The sequence below is a fragment of the Microplitis demolitor genome, chromosome 1, assembly GCF_026212275.2.
Source record: "Microplitis demolitor isolate Queensland-Clemson2020A chromosome 1, iyMicDemo2.1a, whole genome shotgun sequence".
Classification (NCBI taxonomy): Eukaryota; Metazoa; Arthropoda; class Insecta; order Hymenoptera; family Braconidae; genus Microplitis; species Microplitis demolitor.
In genome coordinates, this window is record NC_068545.1 from 19,266,600 (window position 1) to 19,284,066 (window position 17,467).

The 17,467-nt window shown below is 27.6% G+C and overlaps 2 protein-coding genes across 8 annotated transcripts; both read right to left on the reverse strand.

Moving 5' to 3' along the window:
* Positions 1 to 1,174: 1,174 nt before the first annotated feature.
* LOC103577443 (zinc finger protein 82 homolog) lies at positions 1,175 to 5,546 on the reverse strand. Its single transcript, XM_014445003.2, has 3 exons — positions 5,056 to 5,546; positions 3,531 to 4,340; positions 1,175 to 2,239 (listed from the first exon to the last, which is right to left on the reverse strand). The coding sequence occupies exons 1-3, from the start codon at positions 5,221 to 5,223 to the stop codon at positions 1,688 to 1,690; spliced, it is 1,530 nt and encodes a 509-aa protein (XP_014300489.1). The 5' UTR covers positions 5,224 to 5,546; the 3' UTR covers positions 1,175 to 1,687.
* A 2,887-nt stretch (positions 5,547 to 8,433) lies between these two features.
* LOC103577417 (protein tramtrack, beta isoform) lies at positions 8,434 to 17,415 on the reverse strand. 7 transcript variants are annotated; one of them, XM_053741848.1, is made up of 6 exons: positions 15,529 to 16,013; positions 13,732 to 13,873; positions 13,293 to 13,649; positions 11,622 to 11,899; positions 11,204 to 11,551; positions 8,436 to 10,392 (listed from the first exon to the last, which is right to left on the reverse strand). In XM_053741848.1, exons 3-6 carry the CDS (start codon positions 13,630 to 13,632, stop codon positions 9,748 to 9,750), a joined length of 1,611 nt encoding a protein of 536 aa, XP_053597823.1. In that variant the 5' UTR covers positions 13,633 to 13,649; positions 13,732 to 13,873; positions 15,529 to 16,013; the 3' UTR covers positions 8,436 to 9,747. The 7 variants fall into 7 exon arrangements, with proteins under 7 accessions (XP_053597818.1, XP_053597823.1, XP_053597809.1 ...); XM_053741843.1 differs by lacking the exons at positions 13,293 to 13,649; positions 13,732 to 13,873; positions 15,529 to 16,013 and adding exons at positions 16,784 to 17,114; positions 17,224 to 17,415 and having other exon boundaries at positions 8,434 to 10,392; XM_053741834.1 differs by lacking the exon at positions 15,529 to 16,013 and adding an exon at positions 16,784 to 16,874 and having other exon boundaries at positions 13,293 to 13,873.
* Positions 17,416 to 17,467: the final 52 nt, after the last annotated feature.

Below are 17,467 nucleotides of genomic sequence, written 5' to 3' on the forward strand. Positions count from 1 at the left end.
CACACCGATACGCATATAACTTAGTGGCACATAAAATGTTCTAAGTGAACAATCGGCAAAGCAACCTACAATGAAGCTGGTCACAGCCAATAGTGCAGTCATTTTCGTATTTATAACGAACTATAGACAATTGTCTCCTAATGTTAAAACATCAATTGTAAAGCCCACTCTACCTTAAATCGTTACTCTCTTACTTAATTTAATTACTCTAAATTTACGTAAAAAATAAAAAAAAATACATATTTCATTGACGATTTTATAAATTAAGTTATTTATATAAAATAATCGACGTAAACGCGTTAATTATCATCGAAAAATCAACCATAAAATAGCTGACTTTTAGGGGTGTGCGAATAGTTTGAATTTACAAATTATTCATACCCAATCGAATTATTTGATTCAAACTGCAAATTTAATTTCAAATTACTAAACTTAAAATTGTAATATTTTTCCAAATGATTCAAATTTTCGTCAGAAGTAACCAGACCTCAGACACGAATCTACGAAAAAATTATTCGCAGTTAAAATAAAAGACCCAGTACCAGATCAGAAAACTAGTACCCGAACACTCATGTATTTCTATACTTATATTTATTAAATTTTACTAAATATATCTAAACAAATATATGAATGATCGGGTTCTAGTTTCCTGATCATTTACTGGGTCTTACCTCAGACAAAAATTTTAAAGTAAGGTAGCGGCTGAGACAGCCGTTCGGCACACACGTGGCTCGGGCGATCACCGAAGTTAAGTAGCATTCGAGCATGATTACTACTTGACTTGGGTGACCGTTTAGCCACGCGTTGGGCTCGAACGAAGGCCTCCGACCGTTAGGCGCGGGATGAAGATCCAGTGATCGGTAAAATGGGAATTTTATCGACCACTGGAGCTTCACTCAAACCGAAAACTGTACTGGCTAGGTTTTCTCTGTGGTTTTCCTACGCCACTGCACCTTCGTTGCACTAGGAGGTAGTAGTGCATCACCGTAATGATGCAGTACAGTACAAGCACAAGTCGGGCCACAGCCGCAAAAACTGAGCATAGGAAAATTGAGCAGAGTTGAAATTATATACCATGGGACAGGCTGATGGCCTACATACATGGTGAATTAATATATATATATAAAAAAAAAAAAAAAAAAAAAAATTGAAGTAAGAGACCTAGTATTCGTGTATTCATGTATTTGTATAGACATATTTAATAAAATTTAGTAAATATAGATATGAAAATACATGAGTGATCCAGTACTAGTCCCTTGATCGGGTACTGAGTCTCTTAGCTTATTCAAAAAAAACTAAACTATCCCTTAAATAAAGATTAAATTTTTGAAAACCGAACGAGTGTCAATTTAGCACATATCAGACAAATTTAAAATTATAAATAAATGAAGTAAATAATTTTAGAAAATCCACTTATTCATTTAAAAATTTTTTAAATGCGCATTTTTTTTTTTAATTTAATTTTATCAATTATTTCCTCTATTTATCGATAATTTCAAATTTGTCTGATGTCTGGTACATTGACACTCATGAAAACTGATCAAAATTTTCTCGATTTGAATCGGGTAATTTGAAAAGTTATAAATAATTTGAACACGATTCACACACCCCTTATAAATATGAATGACAATGAAAATTACAATTATTGCTTCGAGAGCATGTTTAAAATTTTTTTTACCATTAGACACTAAGATGGCATTAAATACCTTGTATTTTGGGGTAAAATTTCATTCATATTGACAGCTGGTTGTTGATGAATTCCATTTTCCTTTAAAGCTTGTTCTTTGAAAACAGAAAAAGTTTGACTCAATTGTTGATCTTTATGTAAATTTTGTATATGTTGTAGGAATGAATTTTGCTCTTGCTTAATAAATGTTCCATCTTTCAATATATAATTTAAATCATGTTTTGAAATATCACCCATTGATTCGATGGTTTCTTTTATTTCAATCGGTACTGAATCTTTTTTACTTTTTCCACGTCTGATACCCAAATGTGTTTGTGTGTGTTTGTTTAAATGATCTTTACGTGAAAATGCTTTCTGGCAAATGTTACACGTAAAATTTTTATCACCCGAATGGATTACAAAGTGCCTCGTTAAATGTTCGTTCCGTTTAAAAGCTTTTTGACACACAAGACATTTGAATGGTCTTTCGTCTGAGTGACCTCGCATGTGCTGGTCCAGATGCTCTTTTCTCTTCAGCATTGCACCACACTCTTTACACTGGTACTTACGTTCCTGCAATTCAGACAATATTCATCCCAATTATTTGTTATTTTTTTTTAATTTATTTTTAAAAATTAATCCTTTTTTATTTATTAAGTTATTCGACACATATTTGCAGCTTTTTTTTTTATCTTTATAGACATTTGAACAGTTAAAGTAGATAATAAAAATAAATTTTAAATATTTATCATTTTAATTAAAAAAAATATATTATTTCAATGTATCTTTATAATATTTATTTTATAAAATCTGTGTCAAATAATTAATATAAAGACAAAAAAAATTTTTTTATTTTTAAATATTTATGGAAAAAAAGATAAGGCGGGTTCAAAATCTCTAGTTTAGGTTAATAATTTCTTACAACGTTTTAAAATTTTTTTAATGATTATTTAACCCAGTAAATTCAATAAATCAAAAAATGGCACAGTTATATATTGAATTTTGAGAAAATAGTAGAGAATTAAAAACTAAAAAACGCTACGAAAAAAATTGATCAAGAAAAAAAAGTTTTTGCAACTCAAAATAGGCCAAGGCTCGTGTCTGGCCCATTATCAACTTCATCTGCATTATTTTTGTCATAAGAATTATGTGTGCTAATTAATGGCATTCTCAGTCAGTGCCCCCCCCCCTCACTTTTTAAAAATTTTCAATGACCTCGAACTGTCATAAGAGTATTAAATTTTTATAAGTGAATTTTTGAAAAATTAAAACATTAATTAAAAAATTACAAGTTACAATTTTATCGAAGTATAGATTTAAAAAAAAATTAAAAGCTGTTATCAATTAGGAGTTAAACGAAATTTGGTAAATAAATTTTAGCCTAGAAAATTTGAAAATTCAAACTATCAAATTGACATGAAAATTTCACTGAAATTTATTTTTCAAATTTCGTTTAGCTCCTAATTGATCAACTGTACGTAATTTCCATTAAAATCTATATCTTGGAGAAATTGTCTTTTTTGAATTAATGCTTCAACTTTGTTTTTAATTAACTATTAAAATTTTAATACAGCCATTGCAATTGAATCATTGAATATTTTTAAAAAGTGGGGGCACTATCTGAGAATGATACTGAAACTAGCTGTCTAATAATTTTTGGATTTTTATAAAACTGTTAAATTTAAGAAAAAAAATATTTCAAAAAATTGCACATATAGTTTTTTTAATTTTCTACATATGCATATTTTGAGTTTTTTTTTTTAAATTAAACTGTTGAAAAAAAATTCGAAAATTATTGATTGTCTGGAATCTTGAAGATCATCTAAGAATAGCATTAATAATAAAAAAAATTTTCGAACTATACCTGAAGATGTATCTGAATATGTTGATCAATTTCAGATTTTTCTTGAAAAACCATACTACATTCAGGACAACAATAAAGAAGTGAACCATCAATACACGTAGTAATTTTAATTTCACCCAATTTAGCACGAAATTTAACTTTGCGTTCCGTCTTAGGTGAGTCCGTTTGTATTTGCTGTTCAACTTTTATTGGCTGTTGTATAGGTGCAGCAGTACTACTACTACTGCTCATTGGATCACTCTCAATATGAATATTCAAATCAATCGGATTGATATTTGTCGGCAATTGATCTGAATTTAAATACTGATTACCATTCTGTAAATTATTTCTAAAACCTGCTACACTTGGAATATTAAGAATGTTATTGATCGGTTGATCAGTTCTCTCATCATCATTGTCAGCTTTGTCTTTTTTCGTCGGCTCGGTTTGAAATTTAATCAACTGCTGCAACGTAGTCAGGGGTAGTTTTGTTGCTTGCAACTTTTGCAAATACTCAGCCATAGTTGCGCTCTGCAAGTGCATACTGTGTGATTGATCATTATTGCTGATATTACTGTTACTTATATCACTATTAACTTCCTCGGACTTTATCGTTGATGTCGTGTCAGCTTGCGAGGTTGTAGGCAAGTACACATTTGATAGCAATCGAACAGGTAAACTGTTTGATGGCATACCACCAAGTAGTGAATTATTTTGGCTGTAATTTGGAATGCTTATTGTTTGGATTGCTTGTTTTTCACACAATTGCATCAGAGCATTTGAATTTGACCAGGCTAATAATGATCCTGGATATTTATTCGCATTGTTGGCCTATCAAAAAAATATATTATATCAATAAATCATTTTTATTAAACTTTGTTGTAAATTTCATTTTTAATAAATATATAAAATAATTATTTGCTGGTTTTAATCATTTTTGTAATGAAAAATCATTACGGTCAGAATTTAAAATTTTTTAAAATATTCGTGATTCTGATGTTAGCAGACAATTTACGATTTTTGATTTTTTTTTTTTTCAACTATTTACTTACAAAAAAAAAAAAAAATATGCACATGTGGAAAATTTTAAAACTATGGGTGCAATTTTTTGAAATATTTTTTTTATAATTTGTTTTTAAAAAAATTTTAAAATTATTAAACGTCGGCTAACTTTACTATCATAAATATAAATTATTTTTAAATTAGAAAACTATTAGCAATTTTTTGATTATTTTTTTCAACAATTTAATTGAAAAAAAAAAACTAAAAAAATGCACATGTAGAAAATTTTAAAAATTATGGCTGCAATTTTCTGAAATATTTTTTTTTTTTTTATAATTTACTGCAATTAAAAAAATTCAAAAATTATTAACCATCGGGTAACTTCAGTATCATCTTTATTTTTGATTTCATTTTTTAAAAAATTATTTTCTTAATATTAATAATTCGTTTAACGAAAAATGATAAAGCTAAGAATTAAAAATTTAAATAATTATGAAACTTTGTATATATTATGGTTAAATATTAAATTATGAATAATACTTACTAAAACTGATTGTTTTCCTGGATCACTTGTGGTGTAAACAGAATTTTGGCCAGCAAGTAATTGAGCCGATGTTGAAGTAAAATTTGAATTTGATAAAAAATTTGATCGTGGATTTAATTCCGAAAACTGCGGCAATCCTTGAATGCCACTTTGTTCCGAAAAATTCATTTTAAATTACTTATAAAATGAATTATTATTTTGTAAAATTAGTTTTCGTATTAACCTTAAATGTTAATCACAACGTTTATTTTACAGTTTAATTTTATTCACAGAACTGTGATATGTATTGTAATTTTTAATTTCATTTTAATTGAGGAGATTACGGCGAGTTAAATTAAAACCAGGTAAGTATTAAAACAAATAGTTATCATTATTTTTAAAAATAACAACTATTTGTTTTAATATTTTAGTGTATTATATCACAGAGCATGTACAGCAATAATTGCTTGGTGCTTGTTGTATATTTTATAATGCAGATCGCGTCATTACAATATGGCTGCAGCCACAATTTAAATTATTTTTCAATAAAGTACCTCGTGTGATTGAGGTTAGACAGACTACCAACAGTCGACCAATCAAATTTGAGCTACAAGAGAATCGCTTCTTATTCTTTATTACCATTCGCTTCATATTTTTTTTTTAAATCCGATTAGTTCTTTTGAATATTTTTATTTAAAAATTATTGTGTCACGTTTTTATTAATTGGTAGGGGATGTATTCATAATTATTTACAAGTATTTTAATTCATGTGTTAGTAGTTTTTATAATGATTTGTGTGACCACCTTTAACATTAACAGTTGGTACTGTTTTTGATTACTGAATGGCGGGAAAATTTGAATTATTGTTTGAAATTTTATAAGTGTGAGGGTGCATTCCGAAATGCGCTGCGAGCAGGTGTAGCACCCGTATTAATTATTCTTATTACTTGCGCAGTAAATTTAAATATTTGAAAAATAAATTATTAGAAATTGGAGAAAACTAAAAATCGTACGTCAAAACACAATGGCCGTAGAATATTATAGAAAAATATTTAAAAAATTAAAAAAAAAAACACTTGAGTGTTTAACAAACCTTGGTGGGGAAATAATATGCAGAAGGGTGTCCTAATACACCTGGAGATTTGAATTAAATTGCTCCAAGTGTATTGCAGCTAAAAAGCGTCACTTAACTGCTATTTCCCACCAGACGATGCCAGATGATTTTGATCAGGAACTTGGAAAATATCAACATCAGCAATCAGCAACATTTTACACTAGCACTGAGCACTTAACACCTTTCACTAACACTGAACACTCAATTACACTACAGATACTTTGCACAATTAATATTAATAAAGAATAAATTTTATAATCACTGCACAATTTTACACGGCGCCACTATAATACTCTGTCTCAATTCAAATGTAAAGAACAAAGAAGGATCTGGACTACTACTGAAGGTGTCGATGATACTGACTGACGCTATTGGACCGCCAGTTGGTACTAACCAATCGATTTTGCGATTCTCTCGCCCCCCACGTAGTAAACATTTGACCGTTGAAATAACGACGCACAGTAGCGCCAACTTGGCGCGAAATTTCAAAATTAAAATTTACTAATTTTATAAAAATTTATATGTATCAATAATTATATTAATTAGTCTACAAAATATACTCGAAAATTTTTATTTTCATCAATAATTTATTAAATATTCTCATTACTAACGTGGTAAATTTAAATATTTGAAAAATAAATTATTAAATATTAGAGAAAACTAAAAATCGTAAGTCAAAACAAAATGGCGGCAGAATATTATAGAAAAATATTTAAAAAATTAAAAAAAAAAAACACTTGAGTGTTTGAACAAACCTTGGTGGGGAAATAATGTGCAGAAGGGTGTCCTAATACACTTGGAGATTTGAATTAAATTGCTCCAAGTGTATTGCAGCTAAAAAACGTCACTTAACTGCTATTTCCCACCAGACGATGCCAGATGATTTTGATCAGGAACTTGGAAGATATCAGCATCTGCAATCAGCAAAACTTTACGCTACTACTGAACACTCAACACTTAACGTCATCACAAACACTTTGCACAATTTAAATTTTACAAACGCTGGAAATTTTAATTAAACAATAACTTTGAGCAATAAATTTTATGGATTATTCCGCGAATCAACTGCAATACTGTGCTTCAATTTAAACGTAAAGAAGAATCCGGACTACTACTGCCGTTGTGGAGTGTCGAAATGATACTGACTGACGCTATTGGACCGCCAGTTGATACACAGCAATCGATTTGCGATTCTCTCGCCCCCCACTTTAGCAAAAATTTAAGCGTTGAAACAACAACGCGCAGCAGCGCCAATGGCGCGAAATTTCAAATTAAAATTCACTAATTTTATTAAAATTTATTTGTGTCAATAATTATATTAATTCAACGAAAAAGTATACTTGAAATTTTTTATTTTCATCAAGAACTTATCAATTATTCTCATTACTAACGCGGTAAATTTAATCTTCTAATTTTAGCATCATCTCTACTATTGTAAATACAAATTATTTTATTATTTTATTGTAAACTATCATTATTACAGGTTGAGGTATGTAATTGCAACTCTACCAGTATACCCAGCCCTCATATATGCTTTATTAATTAAATCATTTTAAAACATGATAATTTATTTCTTTTTATTGTAGAAATTATACCAGTTACTGAAAATTTTTTAGGTTATTAATAACATAATTCATTCGAACCTCTGTTTGTTTTTATGTATGAAAAAAATATAAAATACACATGATCGTAAATGTATTTAATCTATTTGAATTAAAGACAAAGTTTCAGTGAATTTCCACCAAATAAAAATTATTTGAATGTTATTTTTAAAATCAATATTTTGTAAATGAATTATTATTAATTTAAAATAATGCTGGCATACAGTCGAATACAAAAATTTAATTTCAATATTTAATAATGAATCATATAGAAATTCAAATGCAACAACCAATTATTTATTTCTAATACTTTTGTTTTTATGAATTACAAGTTTTTATACAAGTATCTATATTTTGAATTGACAATAATGATTTTTATAAATTTTCAAGTTTTATATTTATATTTTATTATATGAATTTTTTTTTATACACATATATGACAGTGCTTTTAGTTTATGATCAAACATTAAATCTATACTTTATTATTCAGTAATAAAATCTGTTAATTAATAAATTAAAGTTTGAAATACATTATATTTAATTAATTATAAATTATTATTATTTAAATCAATGTTCATGTAAATGCAATAGTAAAGTAAAAGACTTCATTTCCCATTACTTCATATCTTTATATATCTATATTTATAAATATAGATATACAAATACATGAAGTGATCGGGTATTAAGTCTTTTAATTTACCTATATTTCGTATTTTTAATTTTTATAAAGATATTGAATCATTTTATATCAAATTTATCAAGTGAATAAAGTTAAAATTTTATACTCTAAATTACTTTTAAATTTATAATAATTTTTTCATAAAGAATTACTTATTAATAATTATTCATACATTTATTCTTAATAATTAATATAATAATTTTTATACACACACATCACTCATAATCATGTTAAAAATAAAATCTTTTTCAAATTACAGGTGGTCTCATTGTTTTCTTTAAAGTTTAATTTACTTTTGTTTTTGTGAGTATATTTATAATGATCCTGAGATGATTCTTTATAAGAAAAAAAGTTAAGCAATAATTAAATTATAAACCTTTGAATGGTTATAAAATGTTCAGTATTTGGAAATGTGACTATCTTTAAAAAAAAAACATTATCACAAAAGCAATTCGATTGAGTAATAATCTAAATCGATAATAATTATGGCAACAAGTATATAATTATAACTCCTTAAAGCATAAAAAATTGATTACCGTTAATTAATTCAGATAATATGCTATTTAAATATATTTTAAAAATATAGTATTTGAATTCGTTTCAAAAATTTTCAATTAACAAATGTAAATCATATTTAAATAAATGAAAAAAAATTCCAAATATTTTTATAATTTATTACAAGAAAAAAAATAGATAAACTAACTATACACTGCAAAAAGAGCGTTGTTAAAAATAGACTCAATTTAACATTACGAGTTAAAATGAAATACTTCCGGTGTAAGTGGTGTTAAATCGGTGTAAACAAAATTCTACGTACTGAAATTAGAAAAAAAAATGTATTACTTATAAAATAATATAATAATAATTGAATGAATATTATTTGCAGGAAATTCAAATTTTGCTATGTAATTTAAATAAGTATGTTATACGTCATTTATTTAAAAATTACACAATTTTGTTCCCACCATTTCAATCACCAATAATTTAATTAATTAATAAAAAAAACTGTCTAACTGTAGTGATCGAGTAAATAAAAATATTCACAAAATAAAATATTTTCAACACCGGAAAGAATATTTACTACGATAATGTTAACACCTATACCGCCTGGACTTACCCCGGTTTTTTTACAGTGTAGTATTTGAAATCAATCATTAGTATACACGAATTAAAAAAATGCTATAAAGAGTTATTTACTTATATATATTTTATTAAAAAAAAAGAAAGCAAAACTGAAAAAACTAACGCGTTAATTTGTACCTCTCGAATAAATATAAATAAAAAAAAGTCTTATATTAATTATTATATCAACAAAAGTTTCACGTTATTTCAGCTTTACATCCATGACCATCATCATAATTCTTAACGCCGTCTTCTCTGTCCTCTATTTCATCATCCACTTCTTTAAGTTCGATATCCTTGGCACTTGTTTCTTCATTACTACTCTTACTGCAATCACCATCAGCGTCTTCAACAATATCTTGTTCTTGATCTAAAAAATCTGTTGGTACAAATTCCATGTTTTCATCGCCGTCATTGAGATCCGATGGTCCAGATAATGAACAAAATTCAATATCACCATCAGTATTATCCAGTGGTTCATCTCTACCGGGGACATCTTCATGCATACTCATCAAATGTTCATAATTTGTTATTGAACTGTCATCGTTGTTATCAGGAAACATATCTGTTGGACTTAGAGGAATATCAAGTGGTTCTAGTTTGACTGCTGGCGGTGATGAGGTAGATGTTGTTCTTTGAAGACGAATTTTAGTAAGTGGTTTAATTACATCTTTAGATTCTGGATGTGGATGTGGACGTTTTGGCACGCGTTTTGGACTAGTTAATGAGGGTATTGATGCTGAGGTTTTAGATTCTTTGGTTTCCGGTGTAGGCTTTGATACCTGAGGCGGTGTTGATTGTGTTTTCTTAGGTTGAGGTACAAGATTTGGTGGTTTTTGATTCTATAATAATAACAACAATAATTATTATTATTATTATTATCGTCATTAATATCAACTAATGAAACCATAATATGATTTTACAAGGTGGTGATTTTACATTTCGAAAAGTATCCGGGAGTTAAATTGCAATAGTAAAAATTTTTCAATACTGCTCATCACAAAAATTAAGAAATATAAGAAAAATTTCAACAGGTTGTGACTCGAAGGAAAACGATCATACAACAAAAACGAAAAAGGCAAATTTGAAATTTTTTTTAATATGGACCGTCTCGAAGTAATCCCAAGAAAACTATCGAAAAAGAAATTTTCAAAATTTTTACTCGTCTTACAAACGGTCTACGTTTAATAATTTTTTTTCGATAATTATGACTGATTTTTATTACTCCGAAACCGCGCATAATAAAGAAATTTAAAGCCCGTATCAGAAAACTAGACACTTAAAACTTCAATTTGTCTTTTTTGTTTTTGTACGACCATTTTCTTCCAAGTTACAACCTCTTGAAAATCAATTAAAAAATTTGTAATTTTTTTAATATTCTTTAATTTTTTTGACTAGAATATTTTGAATTTCTTTTAACCATACAATTTCTTATTAAATACTCTAGCTTACATATTTTTAACATCGAACAATTAAAAGTAGGCCTTATTTATATATTTTATTGACTTTTTTTTGGATCTTCGCATGATTTGATCATCAAATTTAATTATTGACAATTAAAATATACTAAAAACTTTACTAGAAAACCGGGTAATATCAGGGAATTTTGAAATCGTTCCTTCCTGGTGACCGTATTTGAAAAAGAAAACATACCTGCGATGGACAAGGTCCAGCAAGACCTTTAACTTGAAGTGCTTCTGCGGCATTTAATAATTGAGGAAGTTTGTCATGAGCAACATTAACTTCTCCTCGATACATAAATTTAACAAGTGCTTCAACTTCCCAAAACTTTAAATCTTTCATCAAAATAATTGGATGCTGACATGGATTTTCACGTAACAAAGCTGCGAGATAATCACTGCAAGATGATAATATCATTTTATGGCACTTTAGTGAACGTCCTTCACAGGCAAGAGTTACATCAACAAATTCTTCAGAATCCAAAAGTGATGGAAAACTATTCTGCATGTTACTGTGGTAACTATTCCACCTTAAACAAACCTAAAAAATAAAAGATACAATAAATCTTTAAATTTATTTATTTGTTTATTTTATAAATAATTTTTTATACCTCAGTGGGTTGTTGAGGGTAAGTAGTATTTTGAGGTATTCTAGCAGCTGGCTGTGACTTTGATGACGTCTTACCAGTACCAGCTGATGAAACTTGTTTTACTTTCAACGGAATTGTTTTTAAAACAACAGTCTTTTGCTGTTGTTCATGTTGTTGTTGTTGGGATTGATAACTTTTTGTACGTAGACTATTTTTTGCTTGTTGACGGATTGCAGATTGTTGTGCTAATCTCACTGGTTTTGGTTGGGTCGGAATTCCTTGGGTGTGAGATTGTAACACTGAAATATACGATACGTATATATATTATTAGTAAATTCAATATTTTTTATTTGACAGTAAAAATAATATCAATAGCATATGGAAAAAATTCAATGTCAAAAATTAATATAAAATAGGAAAAACTGAAACTTATTATCAATAATTAGTATTGTTTTAATGATAAAATCGATAAAATTAGTAGACTTACGATTATTACTATTAACTATTTTAAAAACCAGATGTATATTATTATTTTTAAATATGAATTTATAACATTAGTAGAAGCTAATTAATTTATAAAATTCAACAATAAAGTGAAAATTAGTAAAATTAAAAATTATTATTCTAGACACTGATTTTTTAAACTTCCCGCTATAAAAATTGAAAATTTAAAAAAAAAAAAAGTTATTGGTTTCGGTCCGACTTTCGAAAATCGAATTTTTATCAGATCTCGACATGTTGAGGTCCTGGGAAAACTATTCTGAGTATTTTCGGATGGACATCCGTGTGTGTGTGTAATTTACGTCCTACAATATTGATGGTAATCGAAAGGGCTCATCAAGATTTAAATCTAACCAGATTTTGAAGTCGATCGGTCGAGTAATTTACGAGTTGCACTAAAAATAAAAATAAAAACTTTTTTTTTGAGGTTTTTTAGATAACTCGTAACCCACTCGATCGATTTGCTTTAAAATTTAATCAAAACTAAGCCTCAAAAAGTCTTGCCAATTGCGTCTAGCACAAATCGGACGATTTTTTTTAAAGATATCGTCGGACAAAATTACTTTCTTTCAGCGAAGCGAATTTTTTTTTCTGCCTAAGCGTTTCTTTAACTTGAAGAGCTCATAAATTTACAAATAATAAGATTTTCAAGGTCTCTAAGCTCAGAAACAGCGAGAAGATTTGAAGTCGGTCCACACGGTCAACTATTTTTTAAAATTTTTTCAGTAATTGTCAAAATTTTTTATTCTTACTAATTATTAATATTAAATATTAGAATCACTCATTAATTCAAATTTGTTTAAATAAAGTAAGAGACCCAGAACCCAATCAGGGAACTAGTACCCGATCACTCATGTATTTGTATACCTATATTTAGTAAATATAGATATACAAATACATGACTGATCAGATACTAGTTCCCTGATCAGGTTACTGAGTCTTTTACCTTATACTAAATTATAAATTTAGCTTTATCATATATTTAAAATTTTGATATGAGTGTGTTACCATTTTTCAACATATTATAGTCTTAGTTTAAAATTACTATATAAATATATTAATTTAAAGTAAAAAATACTCTCCAAACATCTAAAATTTTAATAATAATTTTTTTTTTAAGTAATGAAATGACGTCGCATAAATGAATGTTAATTTGTTCCACTATATTTAAGTTTTTCCAATGAAATTTACCATGATATCGTCTGCCTATAAGTCTACCACCATGATGGACCCTTAGATGTCGATGAAGATTGGTCGTACCGCATTGACGAGGATTAGCACCACCTCGTACGACAACAGATCCACAGATGCGGCATTGGGCACGAAGTGGATCTTCAACGCACAAATCAAAATGTGCCCAAACAGCACTTGGATTGGCCATCGCTCTGAGACTCCGGGCGTGTGAACGTACTCTGGTAGCTGGTTGTTGATTTATTGCAGTAGATAATGGTTTTGATTCATTTAAATAAGATTCATCATCACCATCATTGTCATCGTCCTCATCATCCTCGTCATCAACTTCGAATTTCATAGAACTCTCCAATTTATCTTGTAACAGACGTTTTGATAATTGATCACTCAAACTGAGATAACGAGAGCCAAGTTTTGTAGCAGGAGTTGTTCCACTTACGAATAATCCACCACTGGATGCCATTACAATTATTTCCCCAGCAGATTGTTATGGATAATAATCAACTTGTGTTATTTTTAAAATAATTATTACTCAGCTTAAACTCTACTGGATTTTATTACTCCGTCCCAATGACTGATTCCTAAAGATTAAATTTTTTATATTTTTTTTTATCTACTAACCAAAGACCGTTTCATTTCTTCAATACTAAGGTCAATTGACCTGAAATAAATTATATCGAAAGGGTCTTGTACGAAACCGGTTGTTTACTTTTTACATTTATTTTCAACAGACAAATTTATAAAATAATATTATAAAACCTTTGATACTTCATTAAAATTAATGTAATAAATATTATCAATAATTTAATTAACTAAAGCAACAAAACAAGATAAAAACAAGTAGAGGGAGTAAATACGCGCAGTCGCACTCATTACATACTTCGTTTTACCGAAATATTTCATTTTGTCTACTATATATATCCTATTATTATCAACATCGCGAGCTCACTACTGTACACTCAGATATAAAAAATCTTTATAATGACATATTATAATATTATAAAATATCTCTTATTTATTTTCTTTCCTTACATAATCAACCCCCATAATTCAACCCTACACTCACTAAAAATCTTATCCTTGTTGCCAATAATTCAATAATTTTTTTCTACTTTTTAATTAAGACTGAATGTAGCAGACAATTTATGAATTTAAAATATGATAGTAAAGTTAGTGAACATCTGAAAATTTTTTAATTTTCAAATAATAAATTGGAATGTTTACAAAATAAAAATAAAAACATTCATGTTTAGACAATTCAAAATTCAGTACATGCATTTTTTTAAATTTTATTATCTTAGTTATTTAATTTTTTTTACATGTAATTCAAAAAATTGTATGTCTGCTACATTTGCATGAGTGTGAATGTAACAGACATCAAATTTAAAATTATAAATAAATAAAGTAAATAATTTAAAAAATAATATTTATAAACAATTCACTTATTAATTTTTAAATTTTTTAAATGCGCATTTTTTAAAATTTAATGTTTTTAATTATTTACTCTATTTATTTATAATTTTAAATTTGTCTGTCTGCTACATTCATACTCATCTTTAATTATCTAAAAAAATAAAAATAAAATTTAACTGATACTTGACTTTGTACTTTTAATTTATCAATTTAATATTTAAAATTTATTACTTTTATTTTTTATATTAATATTTTGTTCCTGTGCTGTGTGTCTAAGACGTGAAGGCAGATAAAAAAAAATTTACTCATATCACATGTACTGACATTACCGAGCGTCATATATTGTAAGCTATAAAAATATGTACAGTAACATATATATAAATATATATTTAATATGTATATCTCGACACTCGATCACACCGCATGTTATATCGACCGACTAGACAATACTACAATTCATTCAAGTAAATGTTACGGCATTTACGGTTAAATGAATACAATAGTAATAATAGTAACTATGAGCAATAAAAAAAAGCATTCCATGTCATATATTGATTAATTAATAAACTATATTTATAAATAGATAAAACTCTACACTTACAATTTACAAGCTAGCCTATTCGGAGTATAAATGATTGACCGGTTCGGCAAATGGCCGATCGACTGCGTCGTGATAAGGATAATTAAATTTTTAAGTTATAGTTACTGTGGACAATCTTGTGGCTCATAATCAACTTATATTTCACAAATAAATATAAACATAAATTTAATGATATTTATTATGTATGAAAAAATAAATTGTAAATATTTATCTTCTTTGTACCTTTGGTTCTTGATGTTGAAAATTTAAATGGGCGAAAAAATTAAGTTATTAATTTAAATATTTTTCTGTTTTAATAACTCAGTTATTTAAATACAAATTGATGAATGTTATAGATCCAAGTTTAGAGTGCACACTGGCCCTCGACAAACTAACGATTTATACGATTCCCCCAGATTCCCCCAATACAAGCCGTACCCGGGACTGACTAAAATCGAAATCGGTGTTTAACGCAATGGCGTGTGAGCGCATGTGCGACCGCCGGTTCCTCTCTTCTCTCCACCCTCACCCTCGTATCGTTCTGGCGCATTATCCATATTTTCGTCTTCGTCCCTTAGTAGAATACATCATACATGTATATATGTTGTATTGTATTGCACGTGTATATTTCAATAAATGGATGAGTTTTGCTTGATTTCCCATCCGCTTTTAATCTTCGCTGACCCTTATAGTTTTTGCTTCTTGGACCATGTGTTGATTGTTGTACTACTGTACTACATTGTACTACTTTTTGTTCAATTACTTATTTGTCATAAGCGTATCAAATTTTTATCAATTAAAAAAAAAAAAAAAAATTGAAACCTTATTTGAAAAAAGGATAACGTAGTGGTAATTTCATGGAGGTATAGATTTTTAAAAAATTTCTTACAGTTAACGTCAATTTGGAGTTGAACGAAATTTGGAAAATATATTTCAGTAAAATCTTCATCTCAATTTTATAATTCAAATTTTTAAACTTTGCAGGCTAAAATTTAAAGATCCTGGTTAACAATAAAAACTTCCAATTGATATTAACTCTAAGTAAAATTTTTTTTAAATTTATACCTCGGCGAAATTACAACTGCGTTTTCCCTTTTTTAATTAATGCTTCAATTTTTTTCAACTAATTAATAAAATTTTTAATGTCTGAGAATGCCCTTAAATATACAGCTTTATTTTCTATTTGCATCAATATATGTAACTTTTAGTTATGTATTTTTCGTCTCCTTTATACAAACTTTATTTTTAATTTATATTTTTACTTGTTCGTAATTTAACATTTACAGACAAAAATAAAATATATAAATTTATTTATAAAATTAAAGTGCTAATGTATTAAAAAGTAATTAAATAAAAATTATTATTAAAAATACTTCCAGTTTATTAAACTATACATTTTAAATTTACCGCGTAATTTTATATAGTTTCTTGTTTTTCAACTGTTGGTAATACAATAATAATTTTTATTTAATTAGTACGGATGAAAATTATAAATTACCTTCATTAGTTGAGACATTTTGTTGATTATTTGAAATTATTTTATCTGAATTACAGTCATCGTCATCAATAACTCGGTTATCATCACGATCACTTTGTTGACGGAATTCAAATTTACTTCTCGCAGTTTCAACGGCAGCGAGATTTGGTTGGTGATCATGAGGAATTTTTTCACGAGGTTCATCGTAATTTATTGTTGTATGCATACTTCCACGACAGTGTGCCGATCTTTTAACACACCTCCATATTATATTTTTAGCTGTTCTTTTATGAAAAGTGTACATATGATTTTTGTAAATAATTTTAAGCCCGCCTTTATTCGATCTGATAAACTAAAAGAAAATTTACATTTTTTAAATAATAATTATTTATTTACATACCTGTAATTTACATCACTAAATTAATGATTTCAATTTCAAATTTATCAATAACATTACTTACTTCAGCGCCTGAATGATTAATAAAATTAAAGTCCTCTTGTGACATTTTTAAAATTTTTTATTTTCAAAATTTACAAATAACTGCATACATTTAATAAATTAAAAATTTCGATATTTAAATACCAAAAGTATCACTTATTTTATTATATATTTATTGTTATGACATAAAAGTAACCCAGTAATAAAAAACGTGGGCCATTTTATTTTTTAGCCATTTTTGTTTCCAATTAAAAAACTCTGCCGAT